The sequence below is a fragment of the Coturnix japonica genome, chromosome Z, assembly GCF_054131305.1.
Source record: "Coturnix japonica strain WE chromosome Z, WE-NBRP24, whole genome shotgun sequence".
Taxonomy (NCBI): domain Eukaryota; kingdom Metazoa; phylum Chordata; class Aves; order Galliformes; family Phasianidae; genus Coturnix; species Coturnix japonica.
Genome location: NC_140702.1, coordinates 28,470,741 through 28,485,602, shown reverse-complemented (window position 1 = coordinate 28,485,602; position 14,862 = coordinate 28,470,741). Strand labels below are relative to the sequence as shown.

The 14,862-nt window shown below is 55.4% G+C and overlaps 1 protein-coding gene across 1 annotated transcript; it reads left to right on the top strand.

The window, feature by feature from the left end:
• Positions 1-1,180: 1,180 nt before the first annotated feature.
• Positions 1,181-4,007, top strand: LOC146753840 (uncharacterized). Its single transcript, XM_085528500.1, has 2 exons — positions 1,181-2,510; positions 2,635-4,007. Exon 2 carries the CDS (start codon positions 2,719-2,721, stop codon positions 3,640-3,642), a length of 924 nt encoding a protein of 307 aa, XP_085384626.1. The 5' UTR covers positions 1,181-2,510; positions 2,635-2,718; the 3' UTR covers positions 3,643-4,007.
• Positions 4,008-14,862: the final 10,855 nt, after the last annotated feature.

Below are 14,862 nucleotides of genomic sequence, written 5' to 3'. Positions count from 1 at the left end.
GTGAAGCTGTGCTGGCTGTCTCGGATCACATGCTCATTCTTTATGTGATCGAGCATGTCGTCCAGGAGGATCTGTTCCATAATCTTCCCAGGCACGGAGGTGAGATTCACCAGCCTGTATTTCCCCGGGTCCTCCCTGCTCCCCTTCTTGTATATGGGAGTGACGTGACCCTTCCACCAATCGTCCGGGACCTCACCTGACAGCCACGACTTCTCAAATATGGTGGAGAGCGGCTCGGCAACCACCTCAGCCAGCTCCTTCAGGACCCTGGGATGCACGCCATCTGGCCCCATAGACTTGTACTCATTCATTCTAAGGAGGCACTCTCAGACTTGCTCTACCCTTACAGTGGGGAGGGATTTACCTCCTTGGTCCCCACATAGAGGTTTGGGGATGCAGGGCTTAGGGTCGTGAAAAAGACTAGAATCCTGGCCACCAGTGAAGACTGAGGTGAAGAACTCATTCAGCACCTCAGCTTTCTCTTCATCTGTTGAAGCCAGTTCTCCTTTTAAATTTACCAAAGCAGGTACGCCCGTTTTGGCCTGTCTCTTCTGGCCAATGTACCTGTAGAAGGTTTTCTTATTGTTTTTCATGTCCCTCGCCATGTTCAGTTCTGCCTGCGCCTTGGCTTCCCTGATCCCTTGTCTGCAAGTCTGGATGGCACCCCTGTATTCTTCCCAGGTGACACAGCCTTGTTTCCAGAGCTTGTACACCCCTTTCTTCGCCCTCAGTTCTCTCAGCAGGTCCTCGCTGAGCCATGCCGGTTTCCTACCTTGCCTGCCCACTTTCTTATTCAGGGGAATGGACACCTCTTGTGCTTCCAGGAGGGCATCCTTGAAGAGCAGCCAGCTCTCCTCAACGTCCTTGTCTTTGAGGGCAGGGAGCCAGGGGATCTTGGCCAGCAATCCATTGAGTAGCTTGAAGTCTGCTCTTCTAAAGTTCAGCGTCCTGGTCCTGCTCTTTGCCAGGCCCACATCGCTTGAGATCACAAACTCAACCAGGGCATGGTCGCTGGAGCCCAGGCAGCCTCCAACCTTGATGCCTTTGATGATCTCCTCAGCGTTGGTGAGCAGCAGGTCCAGCAACACTTCACCTCTGGTCGGTCTGTCCAATACCTGAACCAGAAAGCTATCATCAATGGATTCCAAGAGCCTTCTGGAGCTCTTGCAGCTCACCGTGTGGTTTTTCCAACAGATGCCCAGATGGTTGAAGTCCCCCACCAGGACAGGAGCCTGTGAGCCAGACGCCTCACACATCTGGAGCAAGGAAGCCTCGTCAACAGCCTCCCCTTGATCAGGTAGCCTGTAGTATACACCTAGTACCAGCTGGCCTTTATTAGTCCCATCTCTAATCCTAACCCACAAGCTCTCAACCTGTTCCTGTTTCTCATAGGGAGCTCCTCACAGTTTATCCAATCTCTGACATAGAGAACAACTCCCCCCCCCTTCCTACCTTGCCTATCTCTCCTAAAGAGTCTATAGCTGTCGATGGCAGTATCCAAATTGTGGGAGTCATCCCACCACGTTTCTGTGATAGCAACAATGTCATAACTTTCCGAGTGCATCACAGTTTCCAGTTCCTCCTGCTTGTCACTCAGGCTGAGTGCATTAGTAGAAAGGCTCTTCAGCCGGGCTGTCCATCCTGACACCTTTATAAGGGATCCAGGATCCGCTAGAACAGCAGCATCCCCAGCATCCCCCTGCCCTACTCCCTCCCTTTGCAGTCTGCCATCATTGCCCACGGAGTCTGGTACAATCCCTTGAATGACCCGTTCAACCCCAGTGGCCCTTATTTTGCCCTCTTCCTTGCACAGCTAAGTGTCCAGACGGTCCTTGAATATCTCCAGAGAAGGAGACTCCACAACCCCCCGGGCAGCCTGTTCCAGTGCTCTGTCACCCTCACCATAAACAAGTTCCTGTGCATATTTGTGTGGATCTTCCTATGCTCCAGTTTCTGGATTTATTTACTTCTGTGATGAACATGATCATAATGTATCTCTCTCATAATGTATCTCTCACTCTCATTCTTCTAAGCAAGCCTTTTTATATTCTAAGATGCGCATTCAGTACATTTCCAGTAACAATCCACTGGCCAGAAAGCAGGCAAGTTTCAATATGGATGTTGGATAATAAAGTGGAAAGAGACACTGTGGAAAAGATGAGCGCCATTGCTGTGGTTGGAGTGCAGCAGATGATGATGGCCCATTGTGATGTCACTGGCAGTGACACACGCAGCACGTCACTAAGGTGGATTGTGACGTCCTGGCCCTCACTGCTTGTAGCCGGGCCACAGAGTCTCTCTCTCAGTCTGGCTTGTGCCTGAACTCCAGCCGAGCGTGTCTGTGAGGTTTGGAGCGAGCGGCAAGTCTTGCCTTGGTGCTGGTCTCGTGTTCTGGGAGCTGCTGACAGCCGCTCTCAGTGCTCGTCCCCAGAGCCACCAGAGCTTCTTCCCCGACCTGCCTGGCTCAGGCAGCCGGGGCACTCAGAAGACCCCAGCAGCAAAGGGAGCCGGTAAGGGGACACCTCACCCTGGGCAGCTGGGAGGGAGGGAATTGGGCACTTGGCAAGGGACGTGGGCACTTGTTCCTTCCCTGCCGGGCTCAGCGAGTGACTGTGGCCTCTCTTCCTTTCCTAGCGTGACCCCTGCTGCTGCAGCAGCGTGGTGAGGAGCAGCCCATCATCGCCTGAGCTCTCCTGTCCTCCATCACAGCTGAACAGCATGGCCACTGCGATGGACTATCGCTGCATTATCTGCCTGGACAGCGTGACTGATGCCAGCCATGTAATGCCGTGCATGCACCGGTTTTGCTTTGGCTGCATCCGGCGCTGGTTCCAGAGGAGGCGCAAGTGCCCCCTGTGCAGAGGCAGGGTGATGTCCATCCGGCACTTGGTGCGTGCTGACAACACTTATGAAGAGTTTGTCCTCCGACAGTATGAGCCAAGGGCCAGAAGAGGACGCAGACGACGCCAGGTGCGCACTAGGGCACACAGGGCAGCCCCACTCCTCCAGCTCCGATCTGTGTCCCAGCCCCTGGTGCCCATGCTGCGGCAGGAGCTGAGGCAGCTCTCTGGGGCTGACCACGGGGCACGCTCTGCAGTACAGCGCCTTGTCAGCTCAGGCCGGTCCTTCTTTGGCCTGGACGAGGCAGCGCTGACTGCGCGGCTGATCAGCTCCCTGCAATGCCAGGCTGCCCGCTTTGCACGATGGCTCGCTGTCCGAGCTGCGCAGCTGTGCGGCAGGGAGCAGCAACATCAGCCTGCCCAGGATGCCTCCCATGCATCCACAGGGCAGGAGAGCAGCCCTGTAGCGGCCCATGGAGCAGAAGCCTCCCCAGCACACCTTCCTGAGCCACAGCCCTCCAGCAGCACCTGGGAAAGCAATGTGGAGGAGGAGCTTCCTGGCCCTTCAACCAGTGCCATCTGTGAGGGACCCAGCCAGCCTCCATCCAACCCGGCTCCGGTGGATGTGGCCCAAGAAGCCGCCCAAGAGGAGCTGGGGGAGGCAGTGCCAGGTCCCTCCAGTGCCAGCACGGGCAGGGAGCGCTCACGCAGGGCGCCTCGGCGAGCCCCAAAGAGGAGGAGGACTCACACCTCGGAGGACTCTGCACCTCCTGCCAAGAGGCCACCCCGCAGGCAGTGCTAGGACACCACCCCAGCAGCTGGCCAGAACACGGCCGGGCCTGCAACTAGGCCACAAGCAGCCCTCAGGGGCTCGGACCGAATCGGACCACAGAGACGCTGAATGGCCCATGTTGGAAGGGGCCTCAAACATCAACAATTTTCAACCCTTCCTGCTACAGGCAGGGCCACCAACCTCCGTATTTATTAGACCAGGCTGCCCAGGGCCCCATCCATCTGGCCTTGAACACCTACAGGGTGAGGCATCCACAGCCTCACTGGGCAGCCTGTTCCCCCACCTCACCACTCTCATAGTACAGAACTTCCCCCTGACATCCATCCTAAATCTTCCCTCCCTTAACCTGAAACCATTTCCCCTTGTCCTACCCTTATCCAACCTTCCTAAGAATTGATTCCCCAATAAAATTCCATAAAAATTATTCATGTTGCCACCAGTGCATCCGTCTGCGCCGCGCACAGGGCAGGTCTGACCTCTGCTGGGCCTGGAGGCCTCCCATGCTGCTGCTACCTCTCCCTTGGGACCTCCCACAGCACACTGCAAAGGGAAATGTGGAGACGGGAGGCACAGCTTTACTTCTATGCAGGGCATGAGGTGGGTCATCTCCACCAGTCAAGCGCAACCGCATCTTTACAATGTGCTCTGCTTACACAGAATCACACACAGAATCACACAGAATGACCCTGGTTAGAAGGGACATCACGGATCATGTAGTTCCAACACTCTGCCTGGCAGGGCCACCAAAAACACATTTACTAGATCAGGTTGCCCAGGGCCCCGTCCAACCTGGTCTTGAACACCTCCAAGGACAGGGCATCCACAAGCTCCCTGGGTAGCCTTTTCCAGGGCCTAACCACTCTCCCAGTGAAGAAGTTCCCCCTAACATCCAACCTAAATCTTCCCTCTTTTAACTTAAAACCAATTCCCCTAGTCCTGCTATTGTCAGCCCTTCAGGTATTGAAAGGCTGCAATGAGGTCACCCCGCAACCTTCTCTTCTCTAGGCTGAACAAGCCCAACTCCCTCAGCCTGTCCTCATAGGGGAGATGCTCCAGCTCCCTGATCATCTTCGTGGCCCTCCTCTGGACCCTTTCCAAAATCTCTATGTCTTTCTTGTACTCAGGGCTCCACACCTGGACACAGTACTCCAGATGGGGCCTCACAGGAGCAGAGTAGAGAGGGACAATCACCTCCCTATCCCTGCCGACAACCCCTCTCCTGATGGAGTCCAGGATCCCATTTGCTATCCGAGCTGCTAGAGCGCACTGCTGGCTCATGTTGAGTCTTTCGTCCATCAGGACCCCCTGCTCCTTCTCTGCCGAGCTGCACTCAAGGACCACTCCTCTCAGCCTGTACAGGTGACTAGGGTTCTTCCGGCCCAAGTGCAAAACCTTGCACTTTGCTGTGTTGAACCTCATTAGGTTCACCCGAGCCCAGCTTTCCAGACTGTTGAGGTTCCTCTGAATGGCATCCCTTCCTTCCACCGTATTACCGCACCACTCAGCTTGCTGTGGTCAGCAAACTTGCTGAGGGTGCACTCCATTCCCTCATCAATGTCATTAATAAAGATGTAAAAGAGCACCGGTCCCAAAACAGACCCTTGAGGGAGACCGCTCGTTACCGGCCTCCACTTGGACATAGAGCCATTGACCACCACCCTCTGTCTGCGGCCATTCAACCAATTGCTTATCCATCTAGTTGTCCACCCATCAAACCCACTTCCCTCCAATTTGGAGATGAAGATGTGGTGGGGGACCATGTCAAAGGCCTTGCTCAGGTCCAGGTAAATGACATCGGTCGCCTTCCCTTCGTCCACTAATGCCGTCACTCCATCATAGAAGGCCACAAGATTAGTTAAGCATGACCTTCCCCTGGTGAAGCTGTGCTGGCTGTCTCGGATCACATGCTCATTCTTTATGTGATCGAGCATGTCGTCCAGGAGGATCTGTTCCATAATCTTCCCAGGCACGGAGGTGAGATTCACCAGCCTGTATTTCCCCGGGTCCTCCCTGCTCCCCTTCTTGTATATGGGAGTGACGTGACCCTTCCACCAATCGTCCGGGACCTCACCTGACAGCCACGACTTCTCAAAAATGGTGGAGAGCGGCTCGGCAACCACCTCAGCCAGCTCCTTCAGGACCCTGGGATGCACGCCATCTGGCCCCATAGACTTGTACTCATTCATTCTAAGGAGGCACTCTCAGACTTGCTCTACCCTTACAGTGGGGAGGGATTTACCTCCTTGGTCCCCACATAGAGGTTTGGGGATGCAGGGCTTAGGGTCGTGAAAAAGACTAGAATCCTGGCCACCAGTGAAGACTGAGGTGAAGAACTCATTCAGCACCTCAGCTTTCTCTTCATCTGTTGAAGCCAGTTCTCCTTTTAAATTTACCAAAGCAGGTACGCCCGTTTTGGCCTGTCTCTTCTGGCCAATGTACCTGTAGAAGGTTTTCTTATTGTTTTTCATGTCCCTCGCCATGTTCAGTTCTGCCTGCACCTTGGCTTCCCTGATCCCTTGTCTGCAAGTCTGGATGGCACCCCTGTATTCTTCCCAGGTGACACAGCCTTGTTTCCAGAGCTTGTACACCCCTTTCTTCGCCCTCAGTTCTCTCAGCAGGTCCTCGCTGAGCCATGCCGGTTTCCTACCTTGCCTGCCCACTTTCTTATTCAGGGGAATGGACACCTCTTGTGCTTCCAGGAGGGCATCCTTGAAGAGCAGCCAGCTCTCCTCAACGTCCTTGTCTTTGAGGGCAGGGAGCCAGGGGATCTTGGCCAGCAATCCATTGAGTAGCTTGAAGTCTGCTCTTCTAAAGTTCAGCGTCCTGGTCCTGCTCTTTGCCAGGCCCACATCGCTTGAGATCACAAACTCAACCAGGGCATGGTCGCTGGAGCCCAGGCAGCCTCCAACCTTGATGCCTTTGATGATCTCCTCAGCGTTGGTGAGCAGCAGGTCCAGCAACACTTCACCTCTGGTCGGTCTGTCCAATACCTGAACCAGAAAGCTATCATCAATGGATTCCAAGAGCCTTCTGGAGCTCTTGCAGCTCACCGTGTGGTTTTTCCAACAGATGCCCAGATGGTTGAAGTCCCCCACCAGGACAGGAGCCTGTGAGCCAGACGCCTCACACATCTGGAGCAAGGAAGCCTCGTCAACAGCCTCCCCTTGATCAGGTAGCCTGTAGTATACACCTAGTACCAGCTGGCCTTTATTAGTCCCATCTCTAATCCTAACCCACAAGCTCTCAACCTGTTCCTGTTTCTCATAGGGAGCTCCTCACAGTTTATCCAATCTCTGACATAGAGAACAACTCCCCCCCCCCCCTTCCTACCTTGCCTATCTCTCCTAAAGAGTCTATAGCTGTCGATGGCAGTATCCCAATTGTGGGAGTCATCCCACCACGTTTCTGTGATAGCAACAATGTCATAACTTTCCGAGTGCATCACAGTTTCCAGTTCCTCCTGCTTGTCACTCAGGCTGAGTGCATTAGTAGAAAGGCTCTTCAGCCGGGCTGTCCATCCTGACACCTTTATAAGGGATCCAGGATCCGCTAGAACAGCAGCATCCCCAGCATCCCCCTGCCCTACTCCCTCCCTTTGCAGTCTGCCATCATTGCCCACGGAGTCTGGTACAATCCCTTGAATGACCCGTTCAACCCCAGTAGCCCTTATTTTGCCCTCTTCCTTGCACAGCTATGTGTCCAGGCGGTCCTTGAATATCTCCAGAGAAGGAGACTCCACAACCCCCCGGGCAGCCTGTTCCAGTGCTCTGTCACCCTCACCATAAACAAGTTCCTGTGCATATTTGTGTGGATCTTCCTATGCTCCAGTTTCTGGATTTATTTACTTCTGTGATGAACATGATCGTAATGTATCTCTCTCATAATGTATCTCTCACTCTCATTCTTCTAAGCAAGCCTTTTTATATTCTAAGATGCGCATTCAGTACATTTCCAGTAACAATCCACTGGCCAGAAAGCAGGCAAGTTTCAATATGGATGTTGGATAATAAAGTGGAAAGAGACACTGTGGAAAAGATGAGCGCCATTGCTGTGGTTGGAGTGCAGCAGATGATGATGGCCCATTGTGATGTCACTGGCAGTGACACACGCAGCACGTCACTAAGGTGGATTGTGACGTCCTGGCCCTCACTGCTTGTAGCCGGGCCACAGAGTCTCTCTCTCAGTCTGGCTTGTGCCTGAACTCCAGCCGAGCGTGTCTGTGAGGTTTGGAGCGAGCGGCAAGTCTTGCCTTGGTGCTGGTCTCGTGTTCTGGGAGCTGCTGACAGCTGCTCTCAGTGCTCGTCCCCAGAGCCACCGGAGCTTCTTCCCTGACCTGCCTGGTTCAGGCAGCCGGGGCACCCAGAAGGCCCCAGCAGCAAAGGGAGCCGGTAAGGGGACACCTCACCCTGGGCAGCTGGGAGGGAGGGAATTGGGCACTTGGCAAGGGACGTGGGCACTTGTTCCTCCCCTGCCGGGCTCAGCGACTGACCGTGGCCTCTCTTCCTTTCCTAGCGTGACCCCTGCTGCTGCAGCAGCGTGGTGAGGAGCAGCCCCTCATCCCCTGCACTATCCTGTAGACCATCGCAGCTGGACAGCATGGCTGCTGAGCTGGATCATCGCTGCCCCATTTGCCTGGACAGCGTGACTGATGCCAGCTTTGTCATGCCGTGCAAACACTGGTTTTGCTTTCGCTGCATCCGGCGGTGTGTCCGGAGAAGGCGCAAGTGCCCCCTGTGCAGAGGCAGGGTGATGTTCATTCTGCACTTTGTGGAGGCAGACATCAGCTATGAAGAATTGGTCCTCAGACAGCGTAGGAGGGCCAGAAGACGCCAACGACGCCAGATGCGCAGTAGGGCGGCCCCATTCCTCCAGCCCCCATCTGTGTTCCAGCCCGTGCTACCCTGGCTGCGGCAGGAGCTGAGGCAGCTCTTTGGGGCTGACCACGGGGCAGCATCTGCAGTACAGCGCCTTCTCAGCTCAGGCCTGTCCTTCTTTGGCCTGGACGAGGCAGCGATGACTGCGCGGCTGATCAGCTCCCTGCAAAGCCAGGCTGCCAGATTTACACGATGGCTCGCTGTCCGAGCTGCGCAGCTCTGCGGCAGGGAGCAGCAACATCAGCCTGCCCAGGATGCCTCCCATGCATCCACAGGGCAGGAGAGCAGCCCTGCAGCAGCCCACAGAGCAGATGCCTCCCCAGCACACCTTCCTGAGCCACAGCCCTCCAGCAGCACCTGGGAAGGCAATGTGGAGGAGGAGCTTCCTGGCCCTTCAACCTGTGCCATTTGTGAGGGACCCAGCCAGCCTCCATCCAACCCGGCTCCGGTGGACGTGGCCCAAGAAGCCGCCCAAGAGGAGCCGGGGGAGGCAGTGCCAGGTCCCTCCAGTGCCAGCACGGGCAGGGAGCGCTCACGCAGGGCGCCTCGTCGAGCTCCGAAGAGGAGGAGGACTCACACCGCTGAGGACTCTGCACCTCCTGCCAAGAGGCCACCCCGCAGGCGGCAATAGGACACCACCCCAGCAGCTGGCCAGAACACAGCCGTGCCTGCTGCTGGGCCACAACCAGCCCTCAGGGGCTCGGACTGCGTCAGACCAGAGCTGCAGAATGGCCCATGTTGGAAGGGGCCACAAACATCAACAATCTTCATCCCTCCCTGCCACAGGCAGGGCCACCAACCTCCATATTTATTAGACCAGGCTGCCCAGGGCCCCATCCACCTGGCCTTGAACACCTACAGGGAGAGGCATCCACAGCCTCACTGGGCAACCTGTTCCCCCACCTCACCACTCTCATAGTACAGAACTTCCCCCTGACATCCATCCTAAATCTTCCCTCCCTTAACCTGAAACCATTTCCCCTTGTCCTACCCTTATCCACCCTTCCTAAGAATTGATTCCCCAATAAAATTCCATAAAAATTATTCATGTTGCCACCAGTGCATCCGTCTGCGCCGTGCACAGGGCAGGTCTGACCTCTGCTGGGCCTGGAGGCCTCCCATGCTGCTGCTACCTCTCCCTTGGGACCTCCCACAGCACACTGCAAAGGGAAATGTGGAGACGGGAGGCACAGCTTTACTTCTATGCAGGGCATGAGGTGGGTCATCTCCACCAGTCAAGCGCAACCACATCTTTACAATGTGCTCTGCTTACACAGAATCACACACAGAATCACACAGAATGACTCTGGTTAGAAGGGAAATCACGGATCATGTAGTTCCAACACTCTTCCTGGCAGGGCCCCCAAAAACACATTTACTAGATCAGGTTTCCCAGGGCCCCGTCCAACCTGGTCTTGAACACCTCCAAGGACGGGGCATCCACAAGCTCCCTGGGTAGCCTTTTCCAGGGCCTAACCACTCTCCCAGTGAAGAATTTCCCCCTAACATCCAACCTAAATCTTCCCTCTTTTAACTTAAAACCAATTCCCCTAGTCCTGCTATTGTCAGCCCTTCAGGTATTGAAAGGCTGCAATGAGGTCACCCCGCAACCTTCTCTTCTCTAGGCTGAACAAGCCCAACTCCCTCAGCCTGTCCTCATAGGGGAGATGCTCCAGCTCCCTGATCATCTTCGTGGCCCTCCTCTGGACCCTTTCCAAAATCTCTATGTCTTTCTTGTACTCAGGGCTCCACACCTGGACACAGTACTCCAGATGGGGCCTCACAGGAGCAGAGTAGAGAGGGACAATCACCTCCCTATCCCTGCCGACAACCCCTCTCCTGATGGAGTCCAGGATCCCATTTGCTATCCGAGCTGCTAGAGCGCACTGCTGGCTCATGTTGAGTCTTTCGTCCATCAGGACCCCCTGCTCCTTCTCTGCCGAGCTGCACTCAAGGACCACTCCTCTCAGCCTGTACAGGTGACTAGGGTTCTTCCGGCCCAAGTGCAAAACCTTGCACTTTGCTGTGTTGAACCTCATTAGGTTCACCCGAGCCCAGCTTTCCAGACTGTTGAGGTTCCTCTGAATGGCATCCCTTCCTTCCACCGTATTACCGCACCACTCAGCTTGCTGTGGTCAGCAAACTTGCTGAGGGCGCACTCCATTCCCTCATCAATGTCATTAATAAAGATGTAAAAGAGCACCGGTCCCAAAACAGACCCTTGAGGGAGACCGCTCGTTACCGGCCTCCACTTGGACATAGAGCCATTGACCACCACCTTCTGTCTGCGGCCATTCAACCAATTGCTTATCCATCTAGTTGTCCACCCATCAAACCCACTTCCCTCCAATTTGGAGATGAAGATGTGGTGGGGGACCATGTCAAAGGCCTTGCTCAGGTCCAGGTAAATGACATCGGTCGCCTTCCCTTCGTCCACTAATGCCGTCACTCCATCATAGAAGGCCACAAGATTAGTTAAGCATGACCTTCCCCTGGTGAAGCTGTGCTGGCTGTCTCGGATCACATGCTCATTCTTTATGTGATCGAGCATGTCGTCCAGGAGGATCTGTTCCATAATCTTCCCAGGCACGGAGGTGAGATTCACCAGCCTGTATTTCCCCGGGTCCTCCCTGCTCCCCTTCTTGTATATGGGAGTGACGTGACCCTTCCACCAATCGTCCGGGACCTCACCTGACAGCCACGACTTCTCAAATATGGTGGAGAGCGGCTCGGCAACCACCTCAGCCAGCTCCTTCAGGACCCTGGGATGCACGCCATCTGGCCCCATAGACTTGTACTCATTCATTCTAAGGAGGCACTCTCAGACTTGCTCTACCCTTACAGTGGGGAGGGATTTACCTCCTTGGTCCCCACATAGAGGTTTGGGGTTGCAGGGCTTAGGGTCGTGAAAAAGACTAGAATCCTGGCCACCAGTGAAGACTGAGGTGAAGAACTCATTCAGCACCTCAGCTTTCTCTTCATCTGTTGAAGCCAGTTCTCCTTTTAAATTTACCAAAGCAGGTACGCCCGTTTTGGCCTGTCTCTTCTGGCCAATGTACCTGTAGAAGGTTTTCTTATTGTTTTTCATGTCCCTCGCCATGTTCAGTTCTGCCTGCGCCTTGGCTTCCCTGATCCCTTGTCTGCAAGTCTGGATGGCACCCCTGTATTCTTCCCAGGTGACACAGCCTTGTTTCCAGAGCTTGTACACCCCTTTCTTCGCCCTCAGTTCTCTCAGCAGGTCCTCGCTGAGCCATGCCGGTTTCCTACCTTGCCTGCCCACTTTCTTATTCAGGGGAATGGACACCTCTTGTGCTTCCAGGAGGGCATCCTTGAAGAGCAGCCAGCTCTCCTCAACGTCCTTGTCTTTGAGGGCAGGGAGCCAGGGGATCTTGGCCAGCAATCCATTGAGTAGCTTGAAGTCTGCTCTTCTAAAGTTCAGCGTCCTGGTCCTGCTCTTTGCCAGGCCCACATCGCTTGAGATCACAAACTCAACCAGGGCATGGTCGCTGGAGCCCAGGCAGCCTCCAACCTTGATGCCTTTGATGATCTCCTCAGCGTTGGTGAGCAGCAGGTCCAGCAACACTTCACCTCTGGTCGGTCTGTCCAATACCTGAACCAGAAAGCTATCATCAATGGATTCCAAGAGCCTTCTGGAGCTCTTGCAGCTCACCGTGTGGTTTTTCCAACAGATGCCCAGATGGTTGAAGTCCCCCACCAGGACAGGAGCCTGTGAGCCAGACGCCTCACACATCTGGAGCAAGGAAGCCTCGTCAACAGCCTCCCCTTGATCAGGTAGCCTGTAGTATACACCTAGTACCAGTTGGCCTTTATTAGTCCATCTCTAATCCTAACCCACAAGCTCTCAACCTGTTCCTGACTGTTTCTCATAGGGAGCTCCTCACAGTTTATCCAATCTCTGACATAGAGAACAACTCCCCCCCCCCCCCTTCCTACCTTGCCTATCTCTCCTAAAGAGTCTATAGCTGTCGATGGCAGTATCCCAATTGTGGGAGTCATCCCACCACGTTTCTGTGATAGCAACAATGTCATAACTTTCCGAGTGCATCACAGTTTCCAGTTCCTCCTGCTTGTCACTCAGGCTGAGTGCATTAGTAGAAAGGCTCTTCAGCAGGGCTGTCCGTCTCACCACCTTCATAAGCGATCCAGGAACTGCTAGAACAGCAGCATCCCCAGCATCCCCCTGCCCTACTCCCTCCCTTTGCAGTCTGCCATCATTGCCCACGGAGTCTGGTACAATCCCTTGAATGACCCGTTCAACCCCAGTAGCCCTTATTTTGCCCTCTTCCTTGCACAGCTAAGTGTCCAGGCGGTCCTTGAATATCTCCAGAGAAGGAGACTCCACAACCCCCCGGGCAGCCTGTTCCAGTGCTCTGTCACCCTCACCATAAACAAGTTCCTGTGCATATTTGTGTGGATCTTCCTATGCTCCAGTTTCTGGATTTATTTACTTCTGTGATGAACATGATCATAATGTATCTCTCTCATAATGTATCTCTCACTCTCATTCTTCTAAGCAAGCCTTTTTATATTCTAAGATGCGCATTCAGTACATTTCCAGTAACAATCCACTGGCCAGAAAGCAGGCAAGTTTCAATATGGATGTTGGATAATAAAGTGGAAAGAGACACTGTGGAAAAGATGAGCGCCATTGCTGTGGTTGGAGTGCAGCAGATGATGATGGCCCATTGTGATGTCACTGGCAGTGACACACGCAGCACGTCACTAAGGTGGATTGTGACGTCCTGGCCCTCACTGCTTGTAGCCGGGCCACAGAGTCTCTCTCTCAGTCTGGCTTGTGCCTGAACTCCAGCCGAGCGTGTCTGTGAGGTTTGGAGCGAGCGGCAAGTCTTGCCTTGGTGCTGGTCTCGTGTTCTGGGAGCTGCTGACAGCCGCTCTCAGTGCTCGTCCCCAGAGCCACCGGAGCTTCTTCCCCGACCTGCCTGGCTCAGGCAGCCGGGGCACTCAGAAGACCCCAGCAGCAAAGGGAGCCGGTAAGGGGACACCTCACCCTGGGCAGCTGGGAGGGAGGGAATTGGGCACTTGGCAAGGGACGTGGGCACTTGTTCCTTCCCTGCCGGGCTCAGCGAGTGACTGTGGCCTCTCTTCCTTTCCTAGCGTGACCCCTGCTGCTGCAGCAGCGTGGTGAGGAGCAGCCCCTCATCCCCTGCACTATCCTGTAGACCATCGCAGCTGGACAGCATGGCTGCTGAGCTGGATCATCGCTGCCCCATTTGCCTGGACAGCGTGACTGATGCCAGCTTTGTCATGCCGTGCAAACACTGGTTTTGCTTTCGCTGCATCCGGCAGTGTGTCCGGAGAAGGCGCAAGTGCCCCCTGTGCAGAGGCAGGGTGATGTTCATTCTGCACTTTGTGGAGGCAGACATCAGCTATGAAGAATTGGTCCTCAGACAGCGTAGGAGGGCCAGAAGACGCCAACGACGCCAGATGCGCAGTAGGGCGGCCCCATTCCTCCAGCCCCCATCTGTGTTCCAGCCCGTGCTACCCTGGCTGCGGCAGGAGCTGAGGCAGCTCTTTGGGGCTGACCACGGGGCAGCATCTGCAGTACAGCGCCTTCTCAGCTCAGGCCTGTCCTTCTTTGGCCTGGACGAGGCAGCGATGACTGCGCGGCTGATCAGCTCCCTGCAAAGCCAGGCTGCCAGATTTACACGATGGCTCGCTGTCCGAGCTGCGCAGCTGTGCGGCAGGGAGCAGCAACATCAGCCTGCCCAGGATGCCTCCCATGCATCCACAGGGCAGGAGAGCAGCCCTGCAGCAGCCCACAGAGCAGATGCCTCCCCAGCACACCTTCCTGAGCCACAGCCCTCCAGCAGCACCTGGGAAGGCAATGTGGAGGAGGAGCTTCCTGGCCCTTCAACCTGTGCCATTTGTGAGGGACCCAGCCAGCCTCCATCCAACCCGGCTCCGGTGGACGTGGCCCAAGAAGCCGCCCAAGAGGAGCCGGGGGAGGCAGTGCCAGGTCCCTCCAGTGCCAGCACGGGCAGGGAGCGCTCACGCAGGGCGCCTCGTCGAGCTCCGAAGAGGAGGAGGACTCACACCGCTGAGGACTCTGCACCTCCTGCCAAGAGGCCACCCCGCAGGCGGCAATAGGACACCGCCCCAGCAGCTGGCCAGAACACGGCCGTGCCTGCTGCTGGGCCACAACCAGCCCTCAGGGGCTCGGACTGCGTCAGACCAGAGCTGCAGAATGGCCCATGTTGGAAGGGGCCCCAAACATCAACAATCTTCATCCCTCCCTGCCACAGGCAGGGCCACCAACCTCCATATTTATTAGACCAGGCTGCCCAGGGCCCCATCCACCTGGCCTTGAACACCT

Excerpts from the sequence above, each read along its gene's own strand:
- LOC146753840 (XM_085528500.1), top strand. The coding sequence starts at position 2,719 with ATGGCCACTGCGATGGACTATCGCTGCATTATCTGCCTGGACAGCGTG.